At 38.7% G+C, this 12,155-nt stretch overlaps 1 protein-coding gene across 2 annotated transcripts in view; it reads left to right on the top strand.

The window, feature by feature from the left end:
- slc2a4rg (SLC2A4 regulator) overlaps nt 1–12,155 on the top strand; it is a 66,696-nt gene that overhangs the window by 42,113 nt on the left and 12,428 nt on the right. For both annotated transcript variants that reach the window (XR_008356098.1, XM_053482121.1), the window contains exons 3-5: nt 1,192–1,292; nt 8,323–8,564; nt 11,067–11,167. Coding sequence is in view for 1 of the 2 variants with exons in the window: in XM_053482121.1 (XP_053338096.1) it covers nt 1,192–1,292; nt 8,323–8,564; nt 11,067–11,167 (444 nt within the window). In the remaining variant the exon portion in view is untranslated. The remainder of the gene's footprint in view (nt 1–1,191; nt 1,293–8,322; nt 8,565–11,066; nt 11,168–12,155) is intronic.

Below are 12,155 nucleotides of genomic sequence, written 5' to 3'. Positions count from 1 at the left end.
CATGAAAGAGAGTCTGTGTTTGTGTGTTACATGAATAAGGTGCCAGTTTACAGGTAGGAGGAAGGAGGAAGTCTTGGTTAAAAATAATCTTTAAAAATATAGTTAAAATAGTAAAAAAAAAAAAAAACATGGGCATAAAATACCCAAATAGGCATGCTTCAGAGATACTGCATTTTTGTAGTAGCAACAAGCAGGTTACTTCACTCATCCATCACATAATTTTTACCACTCTGTCCTGCCTTTTAGGAATTTTCATAAAAGAGATAACAGGCCTTTCCACACACTCTCTGATTAAAAACTATTTCAATTTCTGAAGAAACTTACAGAACAGTTTATTGCAGTGCTGAGGTCTTTTGTGACAATGGATTATATTGCATTGTAAATTTGGCCTGTTATAACACATGCTGAGAACTTTCCGCCGAGGACGGTTATGGACACTGCTACTCTAATGCCTACTATCAGTCTACTAACTTTATAGGATGCAGGAAGATTTTGGACAGCAGACGTTTTTTTTTGTACAAAAATATGAGACAAAACCACGTTGAGGCCTCATGTTTAAGGGCTATAAAATATATACATGGTTTGTACACGCATGTGATGAGTGCATGCATTTCTCTTCTTTCTCTGATGCATCTATCACTGTGGATGCACCATTCAGGTTCCTGAACTCATCAGGCCATTTCTCCAAAGGCCAATCTTTATTCTTCCTAACTAAGTAAAGCCTTTTTAAAACATTTTTTTTTAGCCTCACTAACAAGTGGCCACACAGCTGTTTCGTTCCAATGCTCTGGGTTCTCATCACATTGTGTGCATATAAAAATGCTCTTACTCTCACTATTAAACACGCTTCTATAATTTTTTGTATTGTGTTAAGCACTTGTGAAGAACTACTAAATTCCCATGAAGACCTTAGATAGTAGTTTAAAATAGTAGACTTTACCATTTTCTGGTAACATGAAAAGCCCTTTTTTTGTTACAAATTTAAGGCAGAGGAGAAAGAGAAAAAAGCTGGAAAGTAAAGAAATTCATAGGATGCTACATGTCAGGGAATATCAGGCTGCTGTCACAGAAATTTATTTTTCAGTAATAGGATGCTTTTTATTTGTTTTTCTTTACATGGCACAGCAAAACAGCATTTTAAAGATTACAAATTAAATTTAATTATCAATCACTTACCCTTCATGTCCATAGGAAGCCGTCAGGCCATGCTGATAAAGAGGTGATGGCAGCTACTGTCTTGACCACTCTGTCCACAAGCCCTCTGGTGCTCAACCCTTCCTCTGGTGCTTGTGGTAGGTACAAAACCTTTGCTTAATATACCCCTAACTACATTGTTGAAAGTTTATGAAGATTGTATTTTTTTTTAAACTGTAAACACAGTTACAACAGAAAACTGTTGCTATTCTTACCTTAGAGATGTTTGTTAATGAGCTCTAATGCCTTTAAAATGTAAAAATCAGCCAAACGGTGTTTAAAATGGGCTAAGAAAAGATAAATAAGTGTATTTTACTGTTTTTTTGCATTCATTTGTTGTGTTAGCCAGGTACAGTGAATCGGCGAATTCAGATGTTTTATGTTGCACAGTTTTTGCACTGAATGCCCTACCTGACTCAGACATGTCCAATTTATTCAGGGTTGGGGGTAGCACTAGGAATGCACTGACTTGTATAACCCGCTTAGTGGCCGGGGTTCTTTTCCCGACTGTAACTCAACCCCGGGCAGTAGCGGTAAAAGTTCTGCATGCTAGCCGCTAGACCAAATAACCAAATATTACATTATTAAATTAGCAAGGAACATTTTTAATGACACTCGCGGGAGCGCATACTAACGGAATCACTGCTGTAAAGTAAAACAAACAGACAAATTAAGCCGAGAGTGGCTGGGGTGTAAAGGCGAGAGTGTGTGTGTGAACGGGCACGGTTTCAAATTACGTGCGCACACATAACAGAGAGGGAGAAAATGGATCTTTAGCCTCTCAAATGAGACTTTCTTTAGACTCTTTACACGCACGCACATACGCGTTATAAGAAACAGTACACGCACACTGTACACACGCACTTACAAACACAAAATAAAATGTTTTACACGCGCACACATGGCCACAGTGGTATAATCAACATCTGCGCACACGTGTACTGTTTACAACAAAATAAAGCAAGAGAAAAAAGCAAGAGAGAGAAAAACCATTGGCCAAGTTGTGATCACGTGGGGCTCGTGGTCAAAACAAGAAGCGCCTGTGTAATACGTGATACACGATACTCATAAACCAAGACTTGTTCGTTTTTCAAGTCAAAATTTATTAAAAATCTTCGCTCGTCATGCGGAACACTCACAAACCGTGTTACTTGCAATCCGAGTTTCCACTGTAAAGTAAAATATGGAAGGAGCAATTTTCAAGGAGCAGTCCTTCGAAGCACAGATATTAAAAGCTTATGGGAAAGGTTAAGTAGAGGGTAAGTAAGTGCAAGGTGAGATTTTTTAGCTCTGCTCATGAGTGCTGAAAGAGACCAAAGAGCATCCCAATATTCACCACCCCAATCCATGATTAAATAACGGAGGGTTCCCATGGTACATTTAAATTGTCTCAATTTGCATGCATTAGTTGTCAGTGCCTAAAATGTCTTAAAATGTGTGAGATTATAAGAGGGGAGGCAGAATAAGTGTGGATATTTCTGTTCCGGTTTTATGTTTTAGTTTACCTGATTTTATCTTAGTAGGTGGCAGTGTGGCTTGTGTGGCTGTGATCCTTATTTTTTGAAGATCAATATCTTTATCCAGCTTCCAATTTGAGGGCTGTGACGGGAAAAGAAATGAGCAAGCAATGCAGGCTCAGGCATGAGTAAATGCAGATTTAGAGAGAAGTTGTCGGAGGATGACAAAAATCTAAACAAAGCAAAAATACCAACAGGCTTATATGCAAGAGTAATAGAGGACATGATGAGCGCGCATTCTTTTAGGGTTGAAGACTTTTTGGGCTGTGAAGGTCTCATGGGACAAAGTGCAACACTCTTTGTACTGCAGTTTACATCAGCCTATATTAATAGTCCTGGTTATGCATTGAATTCTTGCTTCAAAATATGTCTGTGTACCCTAAAAGGTCAATATACCAGGCCCTAAAGAAAAGGCAGTTATTTTAGCTAATGTTTACTGAATATTTTTGTTATTTAAATTCTTTAAAAGTCTTTATATAAAAAGTCTTTTGTCGATTAATTTTTTACCCCAGTAATTATATTTCTTTTAGGGGTATTCACAGGTATATTCACAAGAGGTATGTTCACAGAACATTGGCATTGCCCCTTTTTAGTTAGTCACACAAATAAAAATTCACCATCGCTGGGTAAAACTTATCCTTATATTAGCCTGGTCTAACCTTTTCAGAAAAAATATATTGTTTATGTTTTATGGCAGTGTCTGCATAGCTTTGTGTGCATGCACGCATGTGCTCTACCAGACAAAAGTTTGGACACACCTCCTTCAGTGGTCCTTTTTTTTTTTTTACTATTTTTATCATTTTACATGAATACTTAAGAGATCTAAAAAATGAAAGGACACACATAGAATTATGTAGTAAGCAAAAAAGTATTATACAACCCGAAGTAGCTACGTTTGGCTTCATTGACAGTTTTTTGATGGTAAACTCATGGGATTCTCTCATCAGATTCACAAGGTGGTCTCCTGGAAGGATTTCATTTCACAGGTGTGTCTTGTTGAGGGTTAATTTGTGACATTTCTTGCCTTCTTAATGTGCTTTAGACCATCAGTTGGATGGGATGGGAGGATGGGAGAGTACAGAGTCAGTAGCCGTATTTGTGCTGCTAAAACTACTCAACTACCCAAACCATCAAACATCATGATGAAACTGGCTCTCATGAGGACTGTCGCAGGGCAGGAAGATCATGAGATACCGCTGCTGCAGAGGATGAGTTTATTAGACTCTCAGATTAGCCTTCATGGTCGAATAGCAGCAAAGAAACCATTACTTTAGAGTAACAACAATCAGACAAGACTTGCTTGGGCTAAAAAATGCAAGAAATGGATATTACACCAGTGCAAAACTGTCCATTTATCTCTTACCTCCAAATTTCAGACTTTTGGTTCTAGCTGCCATGGTTTTGTTAGATGTCGAGAGGGTGAACAGACAATTGGTGAACATGTGCTTTCCACTGTAAAGCATGGAGGAGGAGTAGTGATGGTGTAGGGGTGCGTTGCTGGTGATGCTGTTGGTGACTTGGTTAAAATTGAGAAAGCAAATGATGGTCCCACTAAGTGCAAACCAGATGGGACATGTTCCAAACACAGCTCTAGGTTACACAAGAGCTATTTAGTGCATTAGATGATCTGGATCAATAATTGCCAGTTCTAAATCCAGTTAAGGTGGTTTGAAATGAGTTGGACCGGAGAGTGAAAGAGTGAATAAAAAGATTAACAAAATTTTTAAATACATTTAAGTTCATAAACGAGCAAGTTCTTGCAATACGAGTATTACGCGTGCGGTTTGTCAGCCGAGTGTCACATGATCAGAACTGAGCCAGTGGTTCTCTCCTCTCTCTCGCTGCAGGATTGTGGGTAATCGTCTCCCATGCTCAGTTTCAGTGCACGTGCGTCACCCATATAGTCAATGTCCGTGTACGCGTACAGCAGGTAGACAAGCGGTATTCTACTTAAACTGTCGCGGCACATGGCGACAGCATTTGGGTTTGTGCGTTTGCTGGCTTTTACCGCTGAGTGGCGCTATATAACTATAGACTGAGACATCAGGCCCTACTTCGTTCTCTCCAGGATTAATGAGTCACAGCTCGTCTAGAGCTGCACATAGTTGCAGATAAAATCAATTGAAACATTGTAATTAAGTTGACTCACAATGACGAAAAACGTTATGATTTTGTTAAATAAAGAAAGTAAACAAGGTGCGCTGTTTTGTATTGTTTACGGTGAACTAGAGCGCGTCAGAAAATGAACTGAAACTCCGTGTATACTCGCCTCACAGATATATATACTTATAATACAGAAATATATACTTATAGAAAGCAAAATTTTTACTTTTATATAAACAAATTTTAGATTATGTAAATCGTGTGAAAAGTGAATTATATGGGCATCCACTCTTGCAGAGACGACGTGAATACAGGATTACCTTCATCACTACAGCCGCAACCAAAGAAATCGCTAATTTATCAAAGCATTCTTAAAGCGGTCAAAGGTAGTCTCCTTGCTGTTTTTCCCCCGAGGCATTTTTTAACTTTATGCGTGCGGCTGAGCGCTGATTAGTCTACGTAGGAAGTTAAAGAGGAGGATCACGATATGTCACAGCGTGCGTTTGTGATGTGTGTGCGCCCAAATCTGTTATCGCTTCTTGCTCACTTCGTAGGCTCCCTCGAAAGGCGGCACCCCCTTCTGCAGGTATGCAAAGGGACGGAGCCGCCTATTCAGGCCGACTGGCGATAATTAACGTTAATAGGATCTCTGGCTTGCTCCGCATTATAAAAGCAATGCGCGGAGTTAAGTCCGGGGTCTGGGAAGAACGTGATGCGGTGGAGCAGGAGAGAGTGGCATGCAAATGTAACGCACTCCAGGGACTTTAAACAGGACACTGCATTTCCGCCCTTTAATCCATGTGGGCGGAAATGGGGCGCCTTCACTCCGTGCAGGAGCGCTGCATCCACATGCTCCGTTTGCCACTCCGCCCACCTGCACCTTTCGCCAGCCGTGTGCCTGCATGCCAGCATGGCACTGCCCCCGGATCTGCACATGCACTTCATCCCTTCCGATTTATTTCCGTCCTCCCTTATTCAACCCTTTCTCCCTCTATTTTACCTAAATAAATTATCCTTTTCCCCTTTCTTCCCGTAAGACCTCGCCTCGTGTCCGTGCTGCATGGTGCCGCCCGTGCAAATAGGGTCGAACTTGTTACAGATATTGAATCAAAATCTCAAGGCCAAACCTCATTTTAGTTAAATTAACAATTATTGTAAATAAACAATGGCCTACGTTTAGAAAACGTTTAGAAATTCTTTCCGAGGCCAGTGTTATACGCAGAGCGCCGGGAGGTGTACTGAAGCTCAAATGTCCGAAAACTACACTTGTGACAGCACAATAACTGTAATATTTCAAACATTTTGCAGGCTGCTGTTTGGAGAAACCAGAGAATAAAGAATAAACCAGTTGTTGGGTCAAAATAACTCAACCAGGTGTTCATTTGTAAATCACTCACTACATCCCATTTAACTCAACATGAGCAACACAACAATGTGTTTAAAGTACCCGAAATAACTCAGAATTTTGACCCAGCATGAACCACCCAACGATGTGTTTACAGAAACAAAACAGCATTTTTAGTGCGTCTTTTTTAATTATTGTAATGTTTTATTCTGAAGATTTATTTTACTAGTTATTTCTATATTTAAAGTTTGATGTATTATGGAATGTATTTTTTTAAATATACAAACAGAGATGGGCTATATAACAGTTCATTCTTTGTACAAATAAAATTATCAGCTAGTGAACTTGATCGTCTGTCCAAACAACATTTAACCAATGTTTGCTTTTTTGATTCATTATTATACAATAAATATCAATAGCTCTGGTTCAGATTTTTCATTTTTGTGGAAATTACAATCACTGTAGTATTTCTTCGATACAACATATTGTTAAGACTTTTTTATGACCTAATAAACAGCGGCGAGTGAAAAATGTCACTTTGCGCCACCTGGCGGTCATTTCACTAATGACTTTAAAATGCAATAATTTATTTTGGCTGCTGTCGTTTTTCCACGGCGGTGAGTGCAACGGTAATAGGCATTCTTGTTGTCTACCTACAGTATACTGTTTACTAAAGCATTGTGATCACGTGTGTGTGCGTGAAGCATTCTTTTAATTTTGTGTCCAAGTGTTGTGACTGTTGTTTAGTGTACTGCAACAACAGCCCTCGTGAGGAAAAAGGTTAAAAAGGCTGTAGCATAGTGAGAGATGATTGTTTAGTTATAATCTGAAATTCTCAAAAGGAGCCAAAAGCGTGTCATTAGAATAAATTATTTGGTAAAGTAGTACAAAAAGAAAAAGATTCCAGTCAGCCAAGAGTTAACAGTGATTCCTTTAGTGAGGAATCCTCCTCCTCCTTCTCCTCCTCCTCTCTCTCGTCTCCCTCACATTTGTCAGGATTCTTTTCAATGGTAAATGCAGGTTAATTTGTTTTATCTGTACTTTATATTTTGTATTAATCATTTTCATATGAATATTTTTGGGTTTGTGGATCGAATCATCCAGTATTTCTTGGGGGGAGTTTGCTTTGATATTCAAGTACTTTAAATTACAAGCACATTTCTAAAACAATTTATGCTTGCAATCCAAGGTTTAACTGTATATACGAACACATATACACATACACACACACACACACACACACAGGGATGCACCATCTTTTCATGTGCTTTTTTGAGGTTATTATCTTTAACAAATAATGCAAAATACTGTCAAAAACAATTTCCTCCTCATTGTGTAGCATGATATTTTCACTAACCACTGTTTTACCACTGTTCTATTTTGCATAAATTTTGCGAGTAGGAACCTAACTTTTTATAACATGCTCACTTAATTGCCCAAAACGTTCCCCAAAAAAGGCTAATCAGAAATAAGTTATTTTTAAACACAAGTATATTATTAAAACCTGACCCTCACCCTTGTCTCATTTGGTCCATGTAAACTGGGGAAAATATTGACATGGCCTATAGTGCACTAGATAACCATTTAAAGGGTAATTATTGTAATTACTTTTATCTTGTAGTGCCTTTTTGTGTTTGTTTGTTTGTTTGTTTAATATAATAAAAAACATCGGTTAAAATGAACTCCCGTTTGCCTCACTGATTTGTTTTAGAAAACGATTCAGAAACACACCATTTGTTGTGCTGGTATTAGCATAACCGGAAACATGTTTAAGGCATGAGGAAATGATACAGCCTAAATTGTATTATCTGTACAATTAAATTGGTAAGAGAGCATTACATACCAGTTATATAAATCCTGATGTACATTCTTAATTAATACAATATATTGATACTACAGTGGTTTAATCCATTCTCATTTTAAAATAAATAAATAATATTTGTGATAATGTCTGCTAGTAAAGACAGTATTTAAATTTAAATTTTATTTGTCACATAATCAACCATACACAGTATGTATGCAGTGAAATGCTGTACCTCTGTATTGGGATGCGTTGTATCGTGGCATTGATGTTTTTTCTCATGCCTAACTGCCAGGCTGTACATGTTTGTGTCATGAGACTAGTGTATACTAAATGCAAAGCTCACTGTGTCCTCTTGGCAGGTGGAGTATCAGAGACATCAGGCAGGGGATGGAAGGAAAGTCTGTCAGCCAGCTACAGCAGCTCCACTAGTGGCAACTGGAGCTGGGATGCTAGCGATCAGTCAGTTCCCTCCACACCATCCCCACCACTCTCCAATGATGTCAACAAGAGCTTCCTGATCTACTCACAGGGGGAGGACAACATCGAGGAGGCAGAGGGTACCCACTTCGTGTTCGAGGATCCGATTCCCCGGAAACGGAAGGTAAAAGTCAGATTTAGTCCTAATTGAGTGGCTGAAACAAAGCATTCTTCTACATCTTGGTGTTCTACAAATGTGGTAAACCCACATGCCAATAAACCCCATTTCCTGCCTATAAATACAGTACATTGCCTGGCCAAAAAAAGGTCACCATCTAAATTCAAATAAGCAAAAACCTAAGAGGTTTAAATTTCGTTTTTAAGGTAAAACTTCACAGTATATGCTTTGTAAAGTTGTATAATATAAATTGCAAATTGACAGTAAAAAGGATAGTTGTGATAAATTGTGAAAGTAAAGGCATTTCCACATGCACAGTGCCATGAGAGACTAAATAGCTGTGTGGCTATAAGAAAATGGCTTTATTGGAAGGAAAACAGCATCCTTGATGGCATTATTCATCAAAAGTGTATTGTGGAAAATCACAATATAAACTATAAATTATTTTTTAAGCCTGGTGTAATATTATCTAAAATCTTGAATGGTAATAAATAATATTATCTTAATGTGTTCGTCTTTACTGTAAATATACTTGTACACTTCATGCACGTAGACAAGAAGCTCTGTAAAATAGGAGTGGTTGGAGTTTACAGTTCTTTACAACCCTGAGACCCTCAAGTTCTTTTAAATAAATGAGTAATATTGTGCAGAAGTGTCTAGAAGGAGTTAATTGATCAGCCCAGAGGAACCAGTTTCTCCCCCACTATTTTTTTTCTGCTTTTGACAGATAATGCAGATACACACCCACACACTTTCCATAGTGCTAGTAGTGCAGGCCAGGACTTGCTTTTGTCCTGTGTGAGAAGGCTGGGAAGTTGACTCATTCTGTTTTTCCTCTTTCTGGTAAGCTAGAAAAATAGAAAGTTGATGAAAAAAAAGATGAGAAAAGGTACAGTAGAAGGCCCATCACACATACCTTAAACAGCTGAATTGTGTGAATTTTATTTATTAATTTTTCTTCATATAATTGTAGTTGTTTGTTGTTTGGAGTCTTGAGTTGCAAAGGAGCAGGAGCTGAACAGGTTGCTATATACACAGTATTTATAAAGAAAATGTGTGCTGCAAACAAGGATAATCAAACTTCCACAGTGATAAACAATGACGAAACCAGATTTCTTTTGCTCTCTCTCACTCACTCACTATTTCAGTAGTGAGTGTTTGTGCTTGTGTGTCCTGCAATGGATTGGTCCTGGGTATACCCTGCCTTGTGGTCCCTCCAGGCCCCCATGACCCTGTGCAGGATAAACGAGTGAGGGAGGACATTTTATTCTGTTTATTCATTCCACAAAAATTTATTTAGTTTGTTAATATTAATTGCCATATTTTATACTACATAAACTAAAAAGGAAAAAGTGTGGTAGGAAAAGGAGCACATTTACATCGCAACAGTTCCTTGCATTTAATCATGTAAACATGGTCAGGGCGATCTGCTGAAGTTCAAATCAAGCATCAGAATTGGAACGAAAAGTGATTTAATCAGCCATGAACATGGCATTGTTGTTGGTGCCAGGGGGTCTGGTCTGCGTATTTACTAAACTAAATGCACAACATGTCGAGCCTTGAAGCAGACGGGCTACAGCAGCAGACGACCATACCAGGTGCCACCCCTATCTGCTAAGAATGGGGAACTGACCCTACAGGTCTCCTGGGGTCACCAAAATTGGACAAGAGAAGATTGAAAAATTGTTGCATGGTCTGATGAGTCTCGATTTCTGTTCCAACATTCGGATGGTAAGGTTAGAAGTTGTCGTAAATCACATCGCATGGATCCATACAGCCTTCATTCAATAGTTTAGGGTGGTGGTGGAGTAATGGTGTGGGGGATATTTTCTTGACACCATTTAAGCCCCTTAATAACAATTAAGAGTCTCCCTGAGTATTGTTGCTGATTATGTCTATCCCTTTATGACCACAAGATAATGCATGATGTCAGACTGGTTTCTTGACAATGAGTTCACTGTACTCAAATGGCCTTCTCAGTCAACAAACCTCAATCCAATAGAGTGCCTTGGGGATATCGTGGAACGGTAGATTTGAATCATGGATGGGCATTGCCTCAAATTGGTTTTGAACACAAAACAAGAAGTGTGTGTGTGTGTGTGTGTGTGTGTGTGTGTGTGTGTGTGTGTGTGTGAAGGTGTTAAACAGGATAAAATGAGTCAACTAACTGCACAAGATAAATGAGGATTACTTAGGTCTTTACAATTCTTACAATTAAAAGCTGTAAGTGTGCAGAATTCAAAACTGATTGTTCATAAAAGCAGCAACTTCGCCATCAGCGATCAGCCACACCTGCAGTAGTAAACCTGCATATGTACTGTAGATTGAAGAATATGAGCAGTTTAGGATTAGAACATTAGGGTAAATTAGACAAGATCAAAATCTTGGAGGAATTCAGTCAGGGTGCACATGCCCTCCAACAAAAGGGGAACATGTTATTAGGAGCACCATTCAAGATCTATGCACTAAAACTTTGTTTTGTTTTTTTTGTTTTTTTTTGCGGTCTAGAACTCCATGAAGGTGATGTTCAAATGTTTGTGGAAGAACTGTGAAAAGGTCCTTAGTACTTCCTCAGGGATCCAGCGACACATCCGCACCATACATCTGGGGTATGTATTTGTTAGTAAAGTAATAACACACAAATGGAAAAATGTGTTGGATAAAGGGCTCTCTGGGCTCTTTCTACCAACACAATCCACTGTATTTAATGATTATTTCCTGGTTAAGACAGGGTGTTTTAATTGGCCTTCACAATGGTTTCAGTTTAAAATAGAATCTATTTTTGCATATGTAGTTGAGCTGTATGCTAATAAATATTCATTGCACACACATTATCAGTTTATCATTTTAAGTCTACAGAAAACATGCATGTCCTAAAAAGCCAGAGTATTATGAACACTCATTTTCATAATACTTTTTCATAATTAGGAACAGATGAGGCTAATGATTTTATCACTTCACAATTGTGCAAATCAGGGGCTAGTATTTTAGACTGTGTGTGAGATCTGTTTGTGTTGGATGCAGGTAAAATTTGACCACTAGCCACTTTGACTAGTTGGAGCATCCCTGATAGGCAATTCTTGTAAGTTGCTTTTGGTCAGCAGTGGTTAAAGGAGGGATGGAGCTGCAAAGCTCCAGACTGCTTACAGTGCTCAGGTTAATCTCTGTCCACGGTCAAAAGTACTGACAGTGAGCATATGAGCTCCAAAATTGGACATTTGCGTGCCAAATCAGTGAGTCATTTCTTATTTAACATGCATGGCCAGGCACATGTGCATAGTTTACCTGGGGATGCGATTACACTAGGATTCACTGTGAGAAGAGGTCACGTTGAAAGGGAGCATGAAGCCTTGAGCAGTGTTTCACTGTAATCCACAGGTCTAGGTATTCATAAAAATGTAAAGTGGACACATGCCACCTACATAAACTGAACATTGAAGACTAAAATCATGTTGATTAGATGCTAGGGATGGGAATCACCAATCACCGCCCAGTACGAGGATGCTTGGGTGCCGATTCGAATAAAATTGTGATTCTATAAGTATCGCAATTTTTATAAATATCCAGATTCCATATTACATTTCCACCCGATTTTAT

Source organism: Clarias gariepinus, chromosome 22 (genome assembly GCF_024256425.1).
Source record: "Clarias gariepinus isolate MV-2021 ecotype Netherlands chromosome 22, CGAR_prim_01v2, whole genome shotgun sequence".
NCBI lineage: Eukaryota > Metazoa > Chordata > Actinopteri > Siluriformes > Clariidae > Clarias > Clarias gariepinus.
The sequence above is the reverse complement of the archived record's forward strand: the minus strand, read 5'-3'. Positions and strand labels throughout refer to the sequence as shown.